Source organism: Microcaecilia unicolor, chromosome 2 (assembly GCF_901765095.1).
Source record: "Microcaecilia unicolor chromosome 2, aMicUni1.1, whole genome shotgun sequence".
Taxonomy (NCBI): Eukaryota; Metazoa; Chordata; class Amphibia; order Gymnophiona; family Siphonopidae; genus Microcaecilia; species Microcaecilia unicolor.
In genome coordinates this window covers 225,512,782-225,537,029 of record NC_044032.1, presented here as the reverse complement: position 1 = coordinate 225,537,029, position 24,248 = coordinate 225,512,782, and the positions used below count along the sequence as shown (strand labels likewise).

Genomic DNA, 24,248 nt, shown 5'->3' with positions numbered 1-24,248 from the left:
ACCCTTCCTCTCCAAGACACTTGAGCGCGCAGTCCACAGCCGCTGCCTTGATTTTCTCTCCTCTCATGCCATCCTTGATCCGCTTCAATCCGGTTTTCGCCCTCTTCACTCGACAGAAACAGCACTTTCTAAAGTCTGTAATGACCTGTTCCTTGCCAAATCCAGAGGCCACTACTCCATCCTCATCCTCCTGGATCTATCCGCCGCTTTTGACACTGTCAATCATGACTTACTTCTTGCCATACTGTCCTCATTTGGGTTCCAGGGCTCTGTCCTCTCCTGGTTCTCCTCCTATCTCTCCCACCGCACCTTCAAAGTTCACTCTCATGGATCTTCCTCCACCCCCATCCCCTTATCTGTTGGTGTTCCCCAGGGATCGGTCCTTGGACCCCTTCTCTTCTCAATCTACACCTCTTCCCTGGGCTCCCTGATCTCATCTCATGGTTTCCAGTATCATCTCTATGCTGATGACACCCAACTGTATCTCTCCACACCAGACATCACCGCGGAGACCCAGGCAAAGGTATCGGCCTGCTTATCCGACATTGCTGCCTGGATGTCCAACCGCCACCTGAAACTGAACATGTCCAAGACCGAGCTTATCGTCTTTCCACCAAAACCCACTTCTCCTCTTCCTCCACTTTCTATCTCAGTTGATAACACCCTCATACTCCCCGTCTCATCTGCCCGCAACCTCGGAGTCATCTTTGACTCCTCTCTCTCCTTCTCTGCGCATATCCAGCAGATAGCCAAGACCTGTCGCTTCTTCCTCTTTAACATCAGCAAAATTCGCCCTTTCCTCTCTGAACACACCACCCGAACTCTCGTCCACGCTCTCATTACCTCTCGCCTGGACTACTGCAACTTACTCCTCACCAGCCTCCCACTTAGCCATCTATCCCCCCTTCAGTCTGTTCAGAACTCTGCTGCACGTCTCATATTCCGCCAGAACCGATATACTCATATCACCCCTCTCCTCAGGTCACTTCACTGGCTTCCGATCGGATACCGCATTCAATTCAAGTTTCTCCTTCTTACCTACAAATGCACTCAGTCTGCTGCCCCTCACTACCTCTCTACCCTCATTTCCCCTTACGTTCCCGCCCGTAACCTCCGTTCACAGGATAAATCCCTCCTCTCAGTACCCTTCTCCACCACCGCCAACTCCAGGCTCCGCTCATTCTGCCTCGCCTCACCCTATGCTTGGAACAACCTTCCTGAACCCTTACGCCAAGCCCCCTCCCTGCCCGTCTTCAAGTCTTTGCTTAAAGCCCACCTCTTCAATGCTGCGTTCAGCACCTAACCCTTACCGTTCAGTGAATCCAGACTGCCCCAATTTGACTGCCCCTATCGGACCGACCGTTCACTTGTCTATTAGATTGTAAGCTCTTTGAGCAGGGACTGTCTCTCTTTGTTAAATTGTACAGCGCTGCGTGACCCTAGTAGCGCTCTAGAAATGTTAAGTAGTAGTAGTAGTACTCACAGTTAACTGCAGATCAGAGGTTGTGCCCCACTGGCAACGAGTCTCCATGGTACTAAGATTAGCAGTAGCTCAGAGCTGGCAGAATGGTGTACAATCCCCTCGTTCAGCAACATTCAAGGTAAGAACTAAGTTCTGTAACGTGGCTAACACACGAAAGGGATCTAAAACGGACTTACAAAAATGGCCACTACCTCGTGGACTACTGGAAACAAAACAGGGCACACTCTGACCCAGTAAGCGGAGGGAAAAGCACCATGGGAGAAGAGCCTACCAACATCGTGAGACTGTAACACAAGCTAGTGAAATCACAGAGCCCAATACCCTACACCCACCACAATGCAATGCTGATGTGACCCTGTAGTGCACCCGAGAGCCACATCTGACCCAGGGAAAGGCTGTGAGAGGATCAAACACATTCTGCTGTCATGGAGGTGGGTACGGAATTTGAGGGTGGCATACAGGCTGGGAAATAAGGTTTTTGCAAGTGGGTTTTTTTTGGTGGGAGGGGGTTAGTGACTACTTGGGGAGTCGGGAGGTGATTCCCGATTCCCTCCGGTGGTCATCTGGTCATTTAGGGCACTTTTTTTTGGGACCTGTTCGTGAGAAAAAAGGGTCCAAAAAAAGTATCCTAAATTCTCGCTAAAAACGCCTTTCTTTTTTCCATTATCGGCCGAGCGCGCCCATCTCTGCTTGGCCGATAACCACGCCCCAGTCCCGCCTTCACCACGCCTCCGACACGCCCCAGTCAACTTTATTCGTTCCCACAACGGAATGCAGTTGAAGACAACCAAAATCGGCTTTCGATTATACCGATTTGGCCACACACGGGACACGGACGCCCATCTCCCGAACATGGGCATTTTTCTCCTTTCGAAAATAAGCAGGATAGTAACATAGTAAATGATGGCAGATAAAGACCTGTATGGTCCATCCAGTCTGCCCAACAAGATAAATTCATTACATATGGTATGCGATACTTTATATGTATACCTAAGTTTGATTTGTCCTTGCCATTTTCAGGGCACAGACTGTAGAAGTCTGCCCAGCACTGGTTTTGCTTCCCAATCCTATATAATAAAATACACCTCCAACATTCTGAAGCTGACTGCATGGCTGAGACATTCCTGCTCTCTGTATCCATCTCCTGAATTGACATCACGTACTTCTGGGTTCGTCACAAGTAGAAGTGACCAACCACACGAGGTTTCTCTGCTTCAGAATGTTGGAGGTGCATTCTATTAAATAGGATTGGTCAGTTCCTTGAAGCACAGCCAGAGCTCAACATCCTGCACAGTAACGCTCAGACAGCAGAGAGGGGGGGGGGGGGCTGACACCAGAGAGGGGGGGGGGGGGGGCTGACACCAGAGAGGGGTTGGGGAGGTATCTCTGTCACACACACTCTCTCTCTCACAGTCAATGTCTTTCTCACTCTCACACACTCTATGTCTCACACTGTATCACATTCACTCTCTATGTGTCACACAGTCACTCACACTCTCTTGGTCTCATACACTCAGTCTCACAGAGAGTCTGTGTCTCACACACTGTATCTGTGTGAAACACACTCTCACACTTTGTCTCACATACGCACTTGCACACACTCTCATTCTCACACACACACTCGCACCCAGACTCACTCACTCTCTCACACACACACACTCGCACATTCACTCTCTCTCTCTCACACATAGTCACTCTCACATACACTCTCTCAAACATACACACTCTGAGGAAAACCTTGCTAGCGCCTGTTTCATTTGTGTCAGAAACGGGCCTTTTTTACTAGTAACTAATAAAGATATGAGTCCCAAGCAATAATTCTGTGAATTGTGGAGAGGGAGAGAAAATCCTCCTCTACTAACAAATGCAGTCAGAGATGAAAAAAATGTGCCAGAAGGATATAGAAATATTTCCCATTGTTTTGGGTGCTGCAGATTGCTTAAAAATAATTTCTATGCACACCTGGATAAGTTGCCTGTGCATGTTACTTCTTATGAATGCCAGAGGGAAGCTCTCTTTGGCACAATGGAAGTATTATATGAGCATTGGCAGTACATTAAAAAAACTCTTTTACTAAAGCTTAGCTCGAGTTATCTGCAGCAGGGCCCATACGAATAAAATGGGCCCTGCTGCAGATAACTGGAGCTAAGCTTTAGTAAAAGACACCCTGAGATGATAATCCACATTCCACATGTTCCTGGAAGCTCCTGGCATCTGAATTGTTCTCCTCCCACAAATTGTAAGGGGACAACACTTTAATTCCATCTTCCAGGGACATAGAGAACAAGCATTTGGGAATCTGTGCGATTGTTTGTGCTGAATAGCAAAATGTCACCTCTTTGCCAATGTAGAAGAAAACTTTCATGTGATAAAGAAGCAGGATTTGCTCTGTAAGCAACCACTTTAGCAGGGAAGAATATCCTGGACTAAATAATCCTTGAGTTATATCGTAGCTGGGCTCTGCTGCTCAGGGTCTGCATTCTTCAAGAATTAAGCAAGTCTAACCCTGAGGAGACTCCAGCAGCCATCCTCTCTGCCAAATATATGGTTCACTGCTCTGGCACCCTCATTGTAGACACTTTGGGGGAGGGCGAGAGACCAAGGAGGGTGTGTGCTACCACTAAGATGTGTTATTTTACTGTTAACCTCAGTTATTAGTAATGAGGTCTCATTGCATAAAATGGGACCTGTGCTAAAACAGCATGAGTTAGTGGTAAACTAACATGTTTTAACAGTAGCCTGTGTTAAAAACTTCCCCCTTCTCCATGTATATTCTTACAAGCATTTGCCCAGGTGTGTTGGCTTTACCTAATATCTTTTTTGGTCCCTCCAATGCCTAATAGCCAAGGTTTCAATAAACAGGAAAAACAACTGGAATAGACAAACTACTACTAACAGGGTGAATAAAAATCAGTGTTTGCTTAATGACAGTCTAGCAAAATAATGATCCAGAGACTCATATAATTTTTGGAGTCAGATTTTCAAACACCAACTCGTCCTCTTCTTTGGTGGTCAATGGGAACTGGGGAAGGTCATCCCAGTCCACTGTCTCCATCTGTATTCTTCTTTCGACTGCCACCTTTTCCTGTATGTGGCACTCAAAAGCAGACTGTGTGGGGGGTAATTCTATAACTGTGTGGAAATGTGGCTTTTGTAAAGGAGTACTAGCATAACTGGATATCTATGTGCTTATGCAGTTAGGCATGAGTGCTTATGCACCTAAATGCTGGTGATATACACAGATCTTATAGTATTCTATTAGCTAATGCAAGTGAATATGCTCTCTGGCTATGTCCTGTCCAAAGTCAACCTATATGCACACTAGCCTTTACACTAGGTAAGGTATGCACGTATTTATAGAATCGCACACAGGGCACATATCCAGCATACAACGTACTCTGTGTACATACATGTGGCATGTCAGATAGACTGCAGAGGTGGTTTTTTTCGTCATTCGTTTTTCTACGATTTTCTTAGGGATTTGCTGGACAGTATATCAGTCTTTTTAAAGGCCTTTTGGTAATATATGTAACTGTTTTTGTTTCACTGACTGGACTATTTTGTCCTTCGCTATGTCTCCGTCCCTGCGACAGCAGTTGAGGATGTCCAAAATGAGGATGTTTCTGTGAGAAGGACATCCATGCCTGTGCTATGCCTCTGACACCCTCTTTATTTAGATTTTGGATCACAAGGAGCAGCAGTGGGATTTGAACCGGCCGCCTCTTTGAGCGGGCCGCCTCTGGATTGCAAGACCAGTGCTCTAACCACTAGGCCAATCTTCCACTCCACTCCCTTGAAATTTGGTCATCCCTGTGGTGGGGGGGCAGTATGCAGGTCCCTGGGGGGGGGAGGTATGTGTGTGTCAGCGGAGGCATAACGAAGGCGTGGACGCCCTTCTTTCAAACATTTTGGACGTCCTCAACTGCTCCCCCCCCCCCACAGGGACGGCCAAATTTCAAGGGAGTGGAATAGCGTGGAGGAGTGGCTTAATGGTTAGAGCACTGGTCTTGCAATCTAGAGGTGGCTGGGTGGCCGGTTCAAATCCCATTACTGCTGCTACTTGTGAACCAAAATCCAAATAAATAAATAAAGAGGGTGTCAGAGGCATAGCAAAGGCATGGATGTCCTTCTCACAGAAACATCTACATTTTGGACGTCCTCAACTACCATCGCTTCCCCTGCTTGGGAAGGAAATTGTGTTCAAATGAGCTAACAGCAAGCAGCTCATTTGCATGCAATTTCCTTCATGCATGCTTGTTCCCTTCCGGATTGGTAAGGGAAAGGCTTTTTCCATTCAGTTAGTGGGACCAGTGCACTACGAATGCTGGCTCCTCCCACGACGGCCTTGGATTTGGCCGTTTTTGAGATGGCCAGCCTCGGTTTCCATTATCAGCGAAAACCGGGGCTGCCCATCTCTAAGGCTGGCGATCTCAACATTTAGGTCAACCTAAATGTTGAGATTTGGCCAGCCCCGACCGTATTATCAAAACAAAAGATGGCCATCCATCTTTTTCGATAATACGGGAAGCCCCGCCCCTTCAAGGCACCGTCCTCAGAGATGGCTACCCTTATAGATGGGTGGCCCCGTTCGATTATGCCCCTCCATGTTACTATGTATTGATTACTGTGGAAGAATTCCATACTCTACATATAGGCAGTGGGCATGCGTGGCATTCATTGCCTGCAATAACATGAAGTTCTGTATCAACACACAGAAGACTGCTTAGTAAGTATTATGACAAATTTAGGGGCCCTTTTACAATGGCGCATTAGGGTCTACATTTGTGCAGTGCACGCCAAAACGAGACTACCGCACCCCCTTTGTGGTAATTTCAGATTTGCTGTGCATCCGTAATGCCTGGATGATTTATTTATTTTCTCCTACATGCGGTGTTTTCTGTGGTAATTGGCAGTTGTTGATTTATTGTATGATATTTAACATTATGAACATGTGCTTACCCATTCATTGTTCATTAGTTTTGGCTCTCTTGTATTGTTTATTCCTTTTCTTTCTGATATTTTATGATGTATTTTTACTAATGCTGGCTGTGTCTTTTGTTTTTGTCTTTAAAGTGGTTTCAATGACATCTGCAGGACCATAGAGTATGACCTCAGTGGTGAATAAACTAATGGAAATGCTTCTAAAATGGAGGAGTGAGAGGTTTCTAGAACTGATTGGACTGCAGGACCTGAGGCGGCATGGTTTTCACTACAGGCAGGTTTTGTCAGATTTCTTTGACTGGGTAACCAAATAATTGGATATGGGAGAGGTGTTAGATGTGGTGTATTTGGATTTTAGCAAAGCCTTTGACATGGTTCTGCATAAGTGACTGATAAATAAATTGAGTGCCCTCTGTGTGGTCCTTAAAGAGACTGACTGGGTTAAAAACTGGTTAAGTGAAAGGAGACAGAGTAGTGGTAAATGGAGTTTGCTCCAAGGAAAAGGATGTTATCAGTGGTATACCACAGGGATCAGTCCTTGGGCCGGTTCGTTTTAACATCTTTTGAGTGATGTTGTGGAAGGACTGTCTGATAAGATTTGTCTCTTTGTGGATAATACTAAATTGTAATAGGGTAGATGCCCCAGAGGGTGTTGATAACATAAGGAGGAATCTAGAGAAGCTTGAAGAATGGTCCAGAAATTGGCCACTAATTGTAAACTACATAGTCGCCTCAGGGATCATTTGAGGTATATCAAGTGCTGTAGAGTAAATAAGTAAATAATGCTAAAAAATGCAGAATCATGCACTTGGGTTGCAAATTTCCAAGGGAATAGTGTAATATAGGGGGTAAAGTACAGCAAGAAAGCAGAGCAGACCAACGTAGTAAGGTAAGACAAAAAGTATTCAATACAGATGTATTAAAATATAAATGCTGTATTTTAATATGCCTGCATTGAATACATTTTGTTTTACCTTACTAATGTTGGTCTGCTCTGCATTTTTGTTGTTTTGGATCTTGCAGACTGCCTGTGTGCTTTCTAGGGAGTGAAGTACTTCTAGGTATAAAAGAAGAGCAGGACTTGGGGATGATCATATCTGATGACCTTAAGGTGGCCAAACAAGTAAAAAATGTGACGGTCAAAGCCAGAATTATGCTCAGGTGCTTAGGGAGAGGAATGGCCTGCAGGAAAAAAAGAGGTGATAGTGCCCTTGTATAAATCTCAGGCCCCATTTAGAATACTGTGTGCAATTCTGGAGACCGCACCAGGGCGTAGCCAGACTTCGGCGGGAGGGGGGTCCAGAGCCTGAGGTGAGGGGGCACATTTTAGCCCCCCCCCCTGCACCGCCGACCCCCCCCCCCCCCCCACCGTCACCTCTCCTCATCCCTTTCGACCCCCGCCACTGCTAACCCTCCCCTGCCAGGTACCTTTTGCTGGCAGGGGTCCCCAACCCCCGCTAGCCGAAGTCCCCTTCAGCACCGGTCTCCGAGTCCAGTGCGTTCACTGATCTGGATTCTGTTTCTGTGAGTCCTGACGTCCTGCACGTTTCTACTCACAGAAACAGAATCCAGATCAGCAACGCACCGGAGACCGGATGGCAGCAGCAGGAGGGGGGGGGGTTGAATGTGACTGGGGAGGGTTGGCGCCAGCGGCGGGAGGGGGGGGGTCGAATGTGGCAGTGGAAGGTCGTGGCGGGGTGGGATAAAAGCAGGGGCCAGACTAAATCTGCGGGGGCCCATGCCCCCGTGGCCCCGCCTAGCTACGCCCCTGCTGCACCTACAAAAAGATATAAACAGAATGGAGTCAGTCCAGAGGGCGGCTACAGAGTTGGTCAGTGGTCTGTGTCATAAAGCTTAAGGGGACAGACTTATAGACCTTAATATGTATACTCTAGAAGAAAGGTGGGAGAGAGGGGGGATATGATAGAGACATATAAGTAACTCCGTGGCATTAATGTACAGGAGGTGAGTCTTTTTCAAATCAAGGAAACTCTGGAATGAGAGGGCATTGGATGAAGTTGAGAGGTAATGGAGTAAGGCTCAGGAGTAATCTAAAGAAATACTTTTTAATAGAAAGGGTAGTGGACGCGTGGAATAGCCTCCCAGTGGAGGTCGTTTAGACAAGGACTGTGTCTGAAATTAAGAAAGTGTAGTACAGGCACATTGGATCTCTTAGGGAGCGGAGGGAATAGTGGATGGTGAGGATGGGTAGACTGGATGGGCTATTTGGCCCTTATCTGCCTTCATGTTTCTAAATAGGCTATTATACTGATCACTGTCCACCTTATAGTAATAAAAATGTGCATGCTAGCAGGCCCTCCCATTCCCCCCAATGCAGCAGCAGACCTCCCCCCCCCCCCCGCAGGAACCCCGACCTGACCCCCCAGCAGCATGGGGGCTGGTGGTCCAGTGGACCTCCGGTCCCCCTGACCCCCCTGGCTGGAGCCCTCCCTAGCATCCCCGCAAATGTCACTGGGAGCCCAATGGGCCATGGGTCAATCCCCCCCACCACACCTAGTGGTCTAGCGGCCCTTTCCCCCCCCCCCCCCCCCCCATCTTGGTTGGAGGAGGGAGGTGGCCTCCCTCCTCTTCCATCAGCACCGTCTCGAAAATGGCAGTGCCCAGCCCTGCCCAGTGCATCCTAGGATGCGCTGGACAGGGCTTCACACAATATAAGGGAGGGAATGCTGGGGGAGCTGAAGACCCACTGGATCTCCAGCCCCCTGAACCTGTAGGGGGGTCGGGGGGACTCGAGGTCCAGCGGACCTCCAGTCCCCATTTCGCTTGGCTTGGGGTGGGGGTACTTGGGGTCTGGTGGTCCCATGGACCTCCAACCCCTGTGTTTGACAGGTCTGGGCTTTTGATAGCCCAGACCTGTCAAACAAGTGCGGGAGAATTTTGCCTGAGCTGCGCATGCTGAGGCTCAATCCTCCCGCACCTCTACCCTATGATCGGAGAGAATAGTGTGCTTAAATTTGCATGCTATTATCTCTGATCGTAGGGGCAGTAAAATCCCGCACTGTTCTAGCGCTGTTTTTAAAGCGCTGTTTGGAACAGTGTGGGGCTTTCGATCATCTGCCCATCTGTGCTTCAGGAAGCTGCTGTAGTGTGGGAACCTGCAGGAATCTGAAATTAATGTCTGACTGTAACTGAGGTAACATCCTTTTGAGACAGAGCAGCCTCCCGGGATGCTGCATCTGCTCTTGCCTTTCCCTTAGCTTTTGAGGTATTAGATTTATTATGTCATTTACATTTCATTACAGCAAGCTGGCTAGGTAACTCAACACATTCCAACAATGCATGTACACATTCAACATTTGCTATTGCCTTATCTGCAAATAGCTCCAAAATCACACACAATTTCCAAGATCTGACGAAGAAGGACTACCTTTGAAAGTTAATCAAAAATGTATTAAGTTAGTCCAATAAAAAAGGTATCATCTTATTTTATTTTCCATGTTTTATTTTATTCTATTTCTATTGGTTACCTTTAAAAGTGGACTAACACAGCTACCACATCTCTCTACTCAAAATCGCCCCAAAATCCCATACAATTCCGTACCCATATCTTGAATCAGTATACATGTTTACAGAATGACCTTTGGCTAAAGTACAAGCCCGAATAAGGGCAACAAGTTCAACTACCTGGGCACTTTTAACATGTGGCAAATACTGTGCCTCAATAACATTGTGTACTGTATATATCGCATATCTAGCTACCAATTCCCCATTCTGGTCTCTGAGGCAGGATCCATCTACAAAAAATTCAAAGTCAGCATTATTTAGAGGGACAGCACTTAGGTCTTGCTGTGCCTGGGCTTGAGATTCTGCTGTCAGTACACAGTCGTGTGGCTTCCTGTCATCTAGTGTGGTTAGCCAAGGTGGCAGGGTTTAGGACAGGAAAGGGTCCAGGGAGTAGGGTAGATAAACTCTTCCAAAAAACCAAGGGAGATGTAAGTTCAAATGGTGATCTTTATTGGAACTGTACTGTTTACTCATATGCTGACCTCCGCTCCAGGTTCATGTCTTTGTCAAGATTGTTTTCCGGTGACTACGTTGCATTATATGTCTTCCAGTGATTTTGAACACAGGATCTGCTTTGTCCAAATTTGCATGTTATTTTGGAACTGTTGTCTACCTTTGTGTAACATACATCACAAGACTCCTGAGGCAGGCGTGTTTTATGTCGAAACACAGCAGCTATGTTGAGTCTATTGTGATTGTTCCAATAAAGATCACTGTTTGAATTTACGTGTCCCTTGGTTTTAGAAGAGCTTATCTACCCTACTCCCTGGATCCTCTCTTGCTGACACATGTAGGGAAAGTGTGTTCCTCCACCTTGTAGGGTTTAGAACAGAACACCGCTTGACATGGATGTGACTTTCAGATAACAAGGCCAGTTCATAGCAAGCATTCCTTTGGACTGTGAAATGCTGTGCTGCGGTAGAGTTCATGGGATCGGAGGTAGGGTATTATTATGGATTAAGAACTGATTGAAAGATAGGAAGCAGAGAGTAGGACTGAATGGCCAGTATTCTCAGTGGAGAAGGGTAGTTAGTGGGGTCCCACAGGGGTCTGTGCTGGGACCGCTGCTTTTTAACATATTTATAAATGACCTAGAGATGGGAGTAACTAGTGAGGTAATTAAATTCGCAGATGACACAAAATTATTCAGGATCGTCAAGTCGTAGGAGGAGTGTGAAAGATTACAGGAGGACCTCGCGAGACTAGGAGATTGGGCGTGCAAGTGGCAGATGAAGTTCAATGTTGACAAGTGCAAAGTGATGCATGTGGGTAAATTACAGCTATGTCATGCAAGGTTCCGTGTTAGGAGTCACGGACCTAGAAAGGGATCTGGGAGTCATCGTTGATAAGACGTTAAAAACTTCTGCTCAGTGTTCTGCGGCGGCTAAAATAGTGCACAGAATGTTGAGTATTAGGAAAGGGATGGAAAACAAACACAATGATGTTATAATGCTGTTGTATCACTCCATGGTGCGACCGCACCTAAAATATTGTGTCCAATTCTGGTCGCCGCATCTCAAAAAAGATATAAAGGAATTAGAGAAGGTGCAGAGAAGGGCGATGAAAATGGTAAAGGGAATGGAACGACTTCCCTATGAGGAAAGGCTGAGAAGGTTAGGGCTCTTCAGCTTGGAGAAAAGGTGGCTGAGGGGTGATATGATAGAAGTCTAGACTACTGCAATGCCATTTATGCCGGATGCAAAGAACAAATCATTAAGAAGCTTCAAACCGCTCAAAACACAGCAGCCAGACTCATATTTGGGAAAGCGCCAAACCCCTAAGAGAAACACTACACTGGCTCCCACTAAAAGAACGAATTGCATTCAAAGTTTGTACCCTGGTCCACAAAATCGTCCACTGGGAAGCCCCGACCTATATGTCTGACCTTATAGACTTGCCTACTAGGAACGCAAAAAGATCAGCACGCACATTCCTCAATCTCCACTACCCTAACTGCAAAGGGCTAAAATATAAATCCACATACGCGACCAGTTTCTCATACATTTGTACCCAGCTATGGAATGCACTACCGAAGGCCATAAAAACAACGCAAAACCTAACCATCTTCCGAAGGCTACTGAAAACAGATATGTTCAAAAAGGCATACCATAAACATCCATCTTAAATACTAAATAATAAGACTATACACGACCTAGACACAACTGAAATCGCATCATTTGACTGATTAACCTCTTTACTACTAGTGAGCAAACACTATCACTTCAATCCATATGTCGAACATGGTCTCTCCATAGTTGATAACCTAATGAATGTTATAATCCAATTGTCACTCAGGAACCTTCATGCAATACCATAATGTATTCTTCTCTACCATGTATGTCTGCACATGGTGTATATATATATATATATATATATATTCTTCTCTACCATGTATGTCTGCACATGGTGTATATATATATATATATATATATATATATATATATAATATACCATGAACTGTTCCATGTATGTTATGTTCCATCTATGCAGTGGCGATCCTAGCCGGCGTGACACCCGGGGCGGAGTGACGATGCGCCCCCCCCCGGGAGCAGCGCCCCCCCCCCCCCTGGTGAAATGACACCCTCCCGGGTGCACGCTGCTGGGGAGGGGGGTGCCGCAGCGCGGGCCTGTCAGCTGAGTTCACTGACTTCGCTAACTTCGCTGCAGCTCCCTCTGCCCTGGCCGGAACAGGAAGTAACCTGTTCCGGGGCAGAGGGAGCTGCAGTGAAGTTAGTGAAGTCAGCGAACTCAGCTGACAGGCGTGTGCCGTGGCACCCCCCCCAGCGGCGTGCACCCGGGGCGGACCGCCCCCCCCCCCCTTGGTACGCCACTGCATCTATGTTACCATGTATGTATGCACCTTAACACAACACCATTGTAATTCTGTCACCCGGAAATGGCAACTGCCATTACGGCAAATGTAAGCCACATTGAGCCTGCAAATTGGTGGGAAAATGTGGGATACAAATGCTACAAAAAAAAAATTAATGAGCGGAATAGAGCGGACAGATGTGAAGCATTTGTTTACACTTTCAAACAACAACAAAACCAGGGGACACAAGATGAAGCTAGAATAGAAGAAAGTTTTTCTTTACTCAGCGTGTAGTCAGACTCTGGAACTCGTTGCCGGAAAATGTAGTGACAGCAGCTGGCCTTACGAAATTTAAAGGGGGTTTGGACAGATTCCTGAGGGAAAAGTCCATTGATTATTATTAAGAATTAAGTTTTTTTGGTGGTGGGGGGGGGGGGGGGGGGGTTGCCAGGTTCTTGAAGCCTGGATTGGCCACTGTCGGAGACAGGATGCTGGGCTTGATGGACCCTTGGTCCTTTCCCGGTATGGCAATGCTTATGTTCTAAAAGAATCTCAACAGCATAGAGCACAAATACAGTGAGAATGTGCTGTAATACCAGAGCAGTAAAACGTTTTACCATTGTAGCAGCAGTGGCAGCACTTTTGAGACAAGCAGGCATGGCAGCTGCAGTGGAGTCAAATTTGGAGCTGTAGTAAGCTATGAGACGCTGTTTATCTTCTGGCGGCTGAGTAAGGACCCCTGTGGCCGCTTCTTGATTCTCATGTCAGTAGAGCAGTGGCGTAGCCAAGGGTGGGCCTGGATGGGCCCAGGCCCACCCACTTTGGGCTCAGGCCCACCCAGTAGAAGCACACCTATGATGTGGCTGGCAGGGATCCCTAAGCCTCACCAGCCAAAAACTCCCAACAACTGTCCCTCCTGCATACCTTGTAAATAGCAGATCTTCGCCTGCAGCGAGCAGCGACTGATACATACTATTCGCCCCAGCCCCACAGCCTTCCCTCTGATGTATTCCCACCTATGCGGAAACAGGAAGTTGCATCAGAGGGAAGGCTGTAGGGCCAACATGAGCAGTGTGTATTAGTTGCTGCATGCGAGGGAGGGAGGATGTTTGAGAGACCAAATGGCATGCAGGCGAGAGAGGGAGAAACCAAATCACTTGTGGGACAGGGCAAAGTTATTCTGCCCACCCATCCTGGGCCCAGGCCCACCCAAAATTGGGTGTCTGGCTACGCCCCTGCAGTAGAGGTGAAAAGGCAGCATGTAGTTTGGAAGTCCAAGACCTGGAGCACTAAAAAGAGCTAGTTTAAGGGATATAAAAGCAGTCTCCCCAAGGCAAGGGTTTCTCAGAACCTCCTCCCTCAACAACATTTGCAGAGGCATGCTTATCAGAGTATAATCTAAAATCCATTGTGGGAAGTAATTACAAATTGCCAGGAACTTTCTTAATTGTTTCTTAGTGATAGGGACAGGGATAGGAGAATACTACTTGCTTTCTTTGTGGCAGAAGTTCTCTGGAGCCCTGTATCAATACACAACCCCCCAAATTACCTTTTTCTGATAGAACTGGAGTTTCCTATGGTTCACCTTCAGACCTACAGTAAACAGGAACCTCAACAGTGTGAGGAAACCCTCCAGACCATATCTTTCCCTGTAGAGCACATTAGCAAATCCTCACTCAACATACCGTAAGATGGACAGACAAGGGAAAGAAAATTCTGACAATACGGCACAGGAAAAAAAAAAGATTTAAAATTCTCCCAGGTTTCAAAAAAGATTTTTAAAATTCTCCAAGGTTTCAACCTATTTAAAGTTTAAAACAACTTTTTCAGTTAAAAATAAAAACTGTGAATGTTGAGCTCCTGATTCTCAGAACATGATGTTGGCCCTTTACTAGGTGAAAAAATCTCAGCACTAATACAATGCATGCTAGGGTGTCCTTATGACCAGCCCCTCAAATTGACACACTGATTATGATTTTAAACTGAATACTACTCTAACCTCTGTGTACATTGTACTCTGCATAAGCCGGCGTGTTTCTAACTATAGTTGAGATTAAATAATGACAATGTAGATACAGCAGCTGATTGTTTTGTTCTGACCAATATGACGGCTGCGCGAGGGGTCGGCTTCAGCCTTTTGATGTCATGCTGGCTTCTGTCTTATTAAACCTCCTTGGTCTGCTGCTTGGAGGAGGGGGGATGTTACTCCCTCTGTGGTCACTTCCTCCTATGCAGTTGGGCTTGGGGACTGATGGGAACCTTCCCTTTTCCTGCTTCTTGTGCCTGTGGACTGCTCAATCCTTACTTTCTCTTGATGTGGCCACAGGTGTCTCTCGTTCTTGAACCTTGCAGCCACTTTCTGCTGCAGCCCTGGCCTTTGGCTGTATTCTTCTTGCAGCCAGGCACTATTGCTCCTGGCTGTCCCCCTCTTTCTTACTGCTGGCACAGTGCTGGGGCTCGGGGGGGGGGGGGGGATGCTGTTCTTCACCTCAGGAGTTAAATTTTACTTGTTTACATTAGTTTTACTGGTGAACAGCTAATACATGTTATTCTATTGTGCCAGTTTAGGCTTTTTATGTTTGTTTGATTATTTATTTATTTTTTACATTTTTTTATGATTTAATATTTTGTGCTTTTTGTATTGTATTGAATGGTTTAATATTGTAGCCCACTGAGAACAAGATTTCTGGACTAGTGGAAGTAGATACACTTTGAAATACTGGGTCTCTTTTCTCTGTTTCATTTTTTCTCATATATCTGTCTCTGACATTGATCTTTCCTTTTTTTTTTCCTCCATTTATTTCTTCTTTGACTCTTATCCATTTGCAGATACTTTTTCACTCTCCTTCTTTCCTTCTCTTCCCTTCTTTATATCTCTGTACAAAAAACCTAATCTCCTTAGTTCTTCCTCTATTGGCCTTTTAGGGTTGCCAGCATTTTTGGTCATTACATGCATAGACTTGTACTCTTGATCTTCTTAGAAAATACAATTAGGAAATCAGAATTACAAGTCTTCACATGCATTGGGTAAACCCTGCCTAGTCCCCTTCTCTCTTGTCAGTTACCCACTCTCTGGCCTTTTTTTGCCACTCTCTAACACTCCCACACTGATTTTGCTTCCTCCAACCATTCCTTAGTACTTTAACCCTATCAAAACATTTCATTTCACTCACCCCATCTTGGATTTCCCATTCCCTACAATCATACACCCTCACTCCATCATCTTTTTAAATTCAGCCTCGCACTCAGTCCTCTCCCCTTGCATTAACTCATTCCTTCCAATACCTGCTCTGGGTCTCTTTCATGTACTCTCTTCCATAATCCTTTTGGGCTTTCATACATCCCTGTTATGTGTGTGCCTCTCTAACACTTCTCCCTTCCTCTGTCAGGCAGCCCAACTTTGTACTGCTGACTTTAGGGATTTGGGGGAGGAAATATAATTCACCCTCTATTGTTCCTCAGCTTTCAACTTTTTCTTCACTTCCCCCGACGTTCACTCCTTTCATGCCACTGTCCCAAGTATTCACTTCTCTTCACCTTTCCTAGCATTCACCAAGTTCTCAACATGGACTAAATTAGAAAGCATGATAGCTATTCTTTCTGTGTACCAACTCATCCTCTCCTATCATGACCTTACCTGAAGAGGGGTGTTAGCGCTTGAATGCTAGGCAAGAAATGTATTAACTGTGGTCTCATTAAAAAGTATCTCCTTATTGTTTGTTGTTTTTCTTTGTTAACATGGGCAGGCTGCACTCGCTCACGCCCCCTCCCTCATCTTAACCCGTAGTGCCCACATACCAAGCGTGAAACAGGATTTTCTTTGGGAATAAATGGCCACAGCTTTATTGTACACACATCCAAACACATAACAATCCCTAGGAAGCACCCGAGCCCTGACCCCTGAATTGCCGATGTACCGGCTCTCCGCCATGCCTTCCAGCTAGAGAGCCTGCTTCTCAATCCGGCGCTGCGGCCAACCATGCTCCACCCCCAGCATGGCCGTGCGTCCATCGGATTCGGAACTGCGCTCCTAGACCAGAGCTCCACCTGCCATGCCACCAGCGAGGTGTTTGGTCTGCTAGCGATGAGCGCCCCAGCTCCTCGGCAGAAGTGCCGATCTTCCTTCTGCCTGTCGCTCTAGCACATCCCAGGTTCTCAGGCTCGGGTGCCTCCGCAGCTGTGACAGCGTACAAGAATTGATCTGGACAGTCATAGTGGAATACAACAGCAATACTGGACGGCCCCCCGTTGGACCTCCCGCATTCCCCCAGCCATACTACCATCGCAGACATTAATGATGCATAAAAGTGGCTAATAAACGTATAATGAACGTATAGTTGTATGCTTACAACTTAACATGGTAAAGCTCGCTAACAATGTGCACCTTAGCGAAATAGCATACTGTTATTACCTACAGCCCTATCACAAGCATTAATACATTGGCGAGGCTAATCATCGTACTACTGGATACTTAAAACTTGACTTGGTCAGGCTCGCTAACAGTCCATACCCTGGGGTATAACATAACAAATTAACATTTTAATTCCGTCACAGTTAACTGAACCGGACAGTCACGTTATCCCGTTGACCCCAAGTCCGCTTAGAGAAGATTCTTGGGGGGGGGAGGGTGGGAAACCAGTGCGCTGCCTGTCCGCCGCCGAGAGACTATCTCCATCTCGTCGGCGAACTTTTAAACAGCGCACGGTGCCCGCCCGCAAAGGTCCCGCCCACTTCCGGTCTCCCCGCCAATGATGCTGCGGGTCTTCCCCCGGCGTCACCTGAAGGAGCGGGGAAGCCGGAAGCGGGCAGGATTCAAGCCGGGAGCGAACACGAGGCAGCCGCCATGTTAGGTTCGGCTGCTCGTAACTACATCGCCGGCCTCCTTTAACCGTTATTTCCATCCATTCAAGTGGACTAATGTGGCAGCCACGCTCCTTTATATAGTACAGGAGAAGGGAAATGACAGGAAAGGGGTGGCTGAGGGACTAGAATTATTATTAACATTTGTATAGCGCTACCAGACGCACGCAGCGCTGAACATCCAACATACATAAGTACATAAGTACATAAGTAGTGCCATACTGGGAAAGACCAAAGGTCCATCTAGCCCAGCATCCTGTCACCGACAGTGGCCAATCCAGGTCAAGGGCACCTGGCACGCTCCCCAAACGTAAAAACATTCCAGACAAGTTATACCTAAAAATGCGGAATTTTTCCAAGTCCATTTAATAGCGGTCTATGGACTTGTCCTTTAGGAATCTATCTAACCCCTTTTTAAACTCCGTCAAGCTAACCGCCCGTACCACGTTCTCCGGCAACGAATTCCAGAGTTTAATTACACGTTGGGTGAAGAAAAATTTTCTCCGATTCGTTTTAAATTTACCACACTGTAGCTTCAACTCATGCCCTCTAGTCCTAGTATTTTTGGATAGCGTGAACAGTCGCTTCACATCCACCCGATCCATTCCACTCATTATTTTATACACTTCTATCATATCTCCCCTCAGCCGTCTCTTCTCCAAGCTGAAAAGCCCTAGCCTTCTCAGCCTCTCTTCATAGGAAAGTCGTCCCATCCCCACTATCATTTTCGTTGCCCTTCGCTGTACCTTTAACTCTTCACCTTTGTGCTTTGTCCAATCCAGAATCACCCCTTCCCCTCCTGTACCCTATTGGCTGCCTGGGAGGGTAGGGGTTGGATGGGTAAGTAGAACTGGCTTCCCTTGGATCAGTTTGGCTGATATAATTTTCTCTGGTCTCCATGCACTCATTTTGTCATCATCATTGTCACTTCATCTGGCCCCCACAAGTCAATAGTCTTCCTTCTTCCAGCCCCATTGGTAGGCTCAGGTTGGGATGACTTCACATCATGGAGGGCAGTGCCCCCAATATCAACACACCAAAATATGTAGTAGTCTAATGGGTCCTTCTCCCTTCCCCTACCTTGATCCACCCTCCAAACTGGTGTCTGGTGGCACCCTGATCACTTTTTCAAGTCCCCAGACCCCCTGTTCCTGAAGGCAGGAGTGAGGCTCACTCGTTCCTGCCTCCAGCGCTGTCATCTTCAAAATGGTGTGCGCCTGCCTCATACAATGCATCCTGGGATACACAGGGCAGGGGCCAATTTACCAGATAAGGATGCACTTCGCTCCTGCCATTAGGTACAGAGAGAGGGGGGGTCTGGGGGTGGCTCAAAAAAGGTTTCAGGAACTTAGGGGTGCCACTAGATACCTGAGAGATTTTTTTTTAACAATCTGGGCGAGTGGGTTGGGATGGAGAAAGAGAGGGGGCTCACTAGATTCCCCCAGAGATTTTTGTGTTGATGGGAGGAGGAGGAGGGAGGCTGGCTGGCAGACTTGGGGCCAGTGCAAAAAGCAATCTTGGCAGGATGGTGAGGCTGAAGTAAGAGAGGCAGCACTGCTAGAAACCCAATCCTCTTAATCAACCCTTCTGTGCTGCTGTCCCGGACCTGGTGCAAAGTATCCTGTGCAAGACATGCAGGAAAAACTTTTCTTCCCCCCTCCCCCCGCATGGCTGTGGGATAAGTTAATGACTGTATTAAAACACATTTTAATATTTTAATGCAGTTTCCATGTGAGCTAACACCCACTCTGAAACGCATTCTGCATTGCTATCCTGTGGTAAAACCGTGCTAAACCTGTAATAACTGTGCTGGAAGTGTTCTGCATTAGCCTCTGAGTCCGGAAGCCTTAAACAAAGTCAGTCTACGTCACCCTAGTCACTGAAAACGTTTACGTACCTGCCTGCCAGCCAGCGCCCTTTAGGTTTATTTACATCTGTCTACAGGTAAGGAGGGAAACTCTCAGGAGGAACTCTCTGCATTTCCTACATTTCTTCCTGGAATATAATTGTGGCATGGGTAGTAAAATTCCTTGTCCTTGCTAAGTCATTCCAATTACAGGAAAGAAACTGCTCTCAGAGTGGGAGTAGGAGGGAAGGGTGTGGTGTGTGTTGTTGGTTGTATCAGAGTGGGAGGGGCTGGGTGTGATGAGCCTGATTTTTGCTTATATCAGGGTGACAGAGCTGATTTGGGCATGTATTGCCTCGGTGTGATCCTTGAGAAGTCTTCGCTCTTGCTGACTTAAGGAAACTTTCAAGATGGTGAAGCACATCCAGTCAAAGGTAAGGCTTCTTTCTCTAGAAAGGTTGTTGAGATTCATTTGCCTGAATTCTTCAGCACATTCCTCAGAGTGTGTAAGGATGAAAGAGAATTCAGTCTCCCAATCTAGGTTTGTTAATCTTTGTTTATTTCAAATTGTAATATCACCCTTTATAAATAGATATCAAAGAAGTTTATAATCCAATGAGTGCAAAAAGAAGAACTCCATCAAATTATTTCAGGAGTGCATCTAGTTATTGATTACTAACTACCTTCCCTAAAAAGTAATTTTATGCTTATTATGTGCATCAGCAGCTAGAAAGGGTCAAATCTTTTCAGAACTGGAAACAAACAAAAAAAAAAAAGAACCCTAACATCACAGGGTATGTCTCCCAAAACCTACTTTGCGTGAATGTAACAGTTGAAAAGAAGGCAAGAGTTAAATCCAAAATCCTTTCCTTCCCTCCCCTCTCCAGTACTGGGAAAGAAACATTAGGCGTTAAGGTGTCAATCCAGGTGGCAGTGATGTGAGTTATTACAAAGAATCCCTTTATTAACCTTCTTCTCACTGGGTTTCTGCAATCCTGAAGAATCTAATTCAATTCCATTCTCCAACGTCAAGATTTAAGAAAGAGAAAGATGAGCTAAAAACATTTGGTTACAGAAGAGCCACATTTTGTAAACCAAATATAATAACGTATTCAAATGCTTTTAGACTAAGGCAATATGGCTGCCATGTTAGCTTGAAAGTGCAGAATTGAAGGTCAATACATAATGAAAAAGGATACAGTTTAATAGGAAAAAGGTATACCCTTATATTTTTTTGACACTGAATTTATCAATCATTTCAGAAGAGTCATTCATTTTTTAGGATTGAATGGAATACAAGTATACGTGTGTGCCTATCAGGCTTATTTTCGAAAGAGATCGCCGGCGATCTTCCGACATAAATCGGGAGATGGCCGGCGATCTCGCAAAAGCGGCGAAATCGGTATAATTGAAAGCTGCTTTTTTGACACCATCGCCGCTTTCCCATTTCCAAGCCAGCGAAAGTTCAAGGGGGCGTGTCGGCGGCAAAGCGAAGGCGGGACATGGGCGGGCATGGGCGTGGCTACCAGATGGCTGGCTTTTGCAGATAATGGAAAAAAAAAGCGGTGTTAATCAGTATTTCGCCGCTTTTACTTGGTCCTTTTATTTTCACGACCAAGCCTCAAAAAGGTGCCCAAACTGACCAGATGACCACCGGAGGGAATGGGGATGACCTCCCCGTACTCCCCCAGTGGTCACCAACCCCCTCCCACACTAAAACAATAAAACTAAAAACCTTTTTTGCCAGCCTGTATGCCAGCCTCAAATGTCATACCCAGCTCCCTGACAGCAGTATGCAAGTCCCTGGAACAGTTTATGTTGGTTGCAGTGGACTTCAGGCAGGTGGACCCACACCCATCCCCCCTACCAGTTACACTTGTGGCGGTAAGTGTTGAGCCCTCCAAACCCCCCAAAACCCACTGTACCCACATGTAGGTGCCCCCCTTCACCCATAAGGACTATGGTAGTGGTGTAGAGTTGTGGGGAGTGGGTTTTGGGGGGGATTTGGGGGGGCTCAGCACCCAATGTAAGGGAGCTATGCACCTGGGAGGTATTTGTATATATTTTTTAAAATTTTTAGAAGTGCCCCCTAGGGTGCCCGGTTGGTGTCCTGGCATGTCAGGGGGACCAGTGCACTACAAATGCTGGCTCCTCCCACGACCAAATGCCTTGGATGTCGCTGGGTTGGAGATCGCCAGCAATTTTTTCCATTATCGCTGAAAAACAAAACCGGCCATCTCAAACCCGGCAAACTCTGGCATTTGGCCAGGCTAAACCGTATTATCGAAAAAAAAAGATGGCCGGCCCTCTTTTTCGATAATACAGTTCTGGCCAGCTGTAGTGCCGCCGCCAAAATAGATCGCCGGCGACGTTCGATTATGCCCCTCTATGTGTTCTATCTATTTTTGTATGTGTATGTATGTATCTATCTCTATAAAGAGGGAGATAGATACTGATCCCCCTCCTTCCCCTCTGATATTCAAAACTATTTAACTGGCCAGAAACAGCTCATTTACATGCCTAAATGTGGATTTTCAGTGGAAGATAACCAGTTATCGCCTGCTGAATATCCCAGTTAACAGCTATATCACATGACATAGCCAGTTAGACCTGGATATTCAGCACCAAACCAGCTATGTTGAGTGATCAAAATAGGCCACTTAAATAGCAGGTCTATCTTTGACTGCTAAAACGTTAACTGGTTAGCAGTGAAATCAGTGTAGCAGTCTTTAATATGATAGAGGTCTGCAAAATAATGAGTGGTGTAGAATGGGAAAAAATTCATTGATTTTTTTTGTACTCTCAAAAAGTACAAAGACTAGGGGACACTCAAGGAAGTTACATAGATGGTACTATTTTTAAAACAAACAGAAGGAAATATTTTTTTTATTCAATGAATAATTTAAGCAGTGGAACTTGTTGTCAGAGGATGCATTATCAGCAGTTTGTGTATCTGGGTTTAAGAAAGGTTTGGACAAGTTCCTGGAGGAAAAGTCTATAGTATGCATAAGTACATAAGTACTGCCACACTGGGACAGACGAAAGGTCCATGAAGCCCAGCATCCTGTTTCCAACAGTGGCCAATCTAGGTCACAAATACCTGCCTGGCAAGATCCTGAAATAGTTCAATACATTTTATGCTGCTTATCCCAGAAATAAGCAGAGGATTTTCCCCCAAGTCATTTTAATAATGGTCTATGGACTTTTCCTTCAGGAAGCCGCCAAGACCTTTTTAAAACCCTGCTAAAATAACTGCCTTTACCACGTTCTCTGGCAATGAATTCCAGAGTTTAATTACATGTTGAGTGAAGAAAAGTTTTCTCCAATTCGTTTTAAATTTACTAGTTTGTAGCTTCATTGCATGCCCCTAGTCCTAGTATTTTTGGAAAGCGTAAACAAACAATTCACATCAACCCATTCCACTCCACTCATTATTTTATAGACCTCTATCATATCTCCCTTCAGCCGTCTTTTCTCCAAGCTGAAGAACTCTAGCTGTTTTAGCCTTTCCTCATAGGGAAGTCATCCCATCCCCTTTATCATTTTCTTTGCCCTTCTCTGTACCTTTTCTAATTCCACTGTATCTTTTTTGAGATGCAGCGACCAGAATTGCATACAATATTCGAGGTGAGGTCGCACCATGGAGCGATACAAAGGCATTATATCGTTCTCATTTTTGTTTTCCATTCCTTTCCTATTAATACCTAACATTCTATTTGCTTTCTTAACCGCCGCAGCACACTGAGCAGAAGGTTTCAACATATCGTCAACACCAATGCCGAGATCCCTTTCTTGGCCAGTGACTCCTAATGTGGAACCTTGCATTACATAGCTATAGTTTGGGTTCCTTTTTCCCACATGCATCACTTTGCACTTGCTCACATTAAATATCATCTGCCATTTAGACGCCCAGTCTCATAAGGTCCTCTTGTAATATTTCACAATCCTCTTGAGATTTAACAACTTTGAATACTACTACTACTACTTATCATTACTATAGCGCTACTGTACATACGCAGCGCTGTACACTTGAACATGAAGAGACAGTTCGTGCTCGACAGAGCTTACAATCTAATTAGGTTGTGTCGTCAGCAAATTTAATTAACTCACTAGTTACTCCCGTCTCTAGATCATTTATAAATATGTTAAAAAGCAGCGGTCCCAGCAGAGACCCCTGGGGAACCCCACTATTTACTCTTCTCCATTGAGAATACTGACCATTTAACCCTACTCTCTGTTTTCTCTCATTTAACCAGTTTTTAATCCATAATAAGACACTACCTCCTAACCCATGACTCTCCAATTTCTTTTTTTTTTTAGTTTCAAAGAAGTGTTTATTGAGAAAGCAAAAATTACAGATACACCAACATGCAATGATACATAAAAGCTAGAGTATACAGAACTGGACAATAGTAAAATTCACAGAGAAACATCCCAATTCATCATGAAATCACTTCTGGAGTCTTGCATGAGGTACTTTCAACCATAGGAGCCGACTCTGTGGGTGCTGTGGGTGCTTGAGCACCCCGCAATATAGAGAATATTCATTGAATGTGTCCAGGGAGGGGTTATTTCCACTGGGTTTAGCACCCCCAATAATTTTGAAATGTTGGCTCCTATGCTTTCAACTGCCTTTTAAAAATTCAGATGCACAATATCAACCGGCTCACCATTATCCACATGTTTGTTCACCCCTTCAAAGAAATTTAATAGATTGGTGAGGCAAGATTTCTCTTCACTAAATCCATGTTGGCTTTGTCTCATTAATCCATGCTTTTGAA

At 45.7% G+C, this 24,248-nt stretch overlaps 1 protein-coding gene across 2 annotated transcripts in view; it reads left to right on the top strand.

The window, feature by feature from the left end:
* Nucleotides 1–19,685: 19,685 nt before the first annotated feature.
* Nucleotides 19,686–24,248, top strand: part of LOC115463334 (thioredoxin-like) — a 36,632-nt gene continuing 32,069 nt past the window's right edge. The window contains exon 1 of one of the 2 annotated variants that reach the window (XM_030193742.1): nucleotides 19,686–19,901. In XM_030193742.1, coding sequence (XP_030049602.1) covers nucleotides 19,878–19,901 — 24 coding nt within the window. In that variant the 5' untranslated portion in view covers nucleotides 19,686–19,877. The remainder of the gene's footprint in view (nucleotides 19,902–24,248) is intronic. The other variant, XM_030193741.1, reaches the window with a different exon arrangement.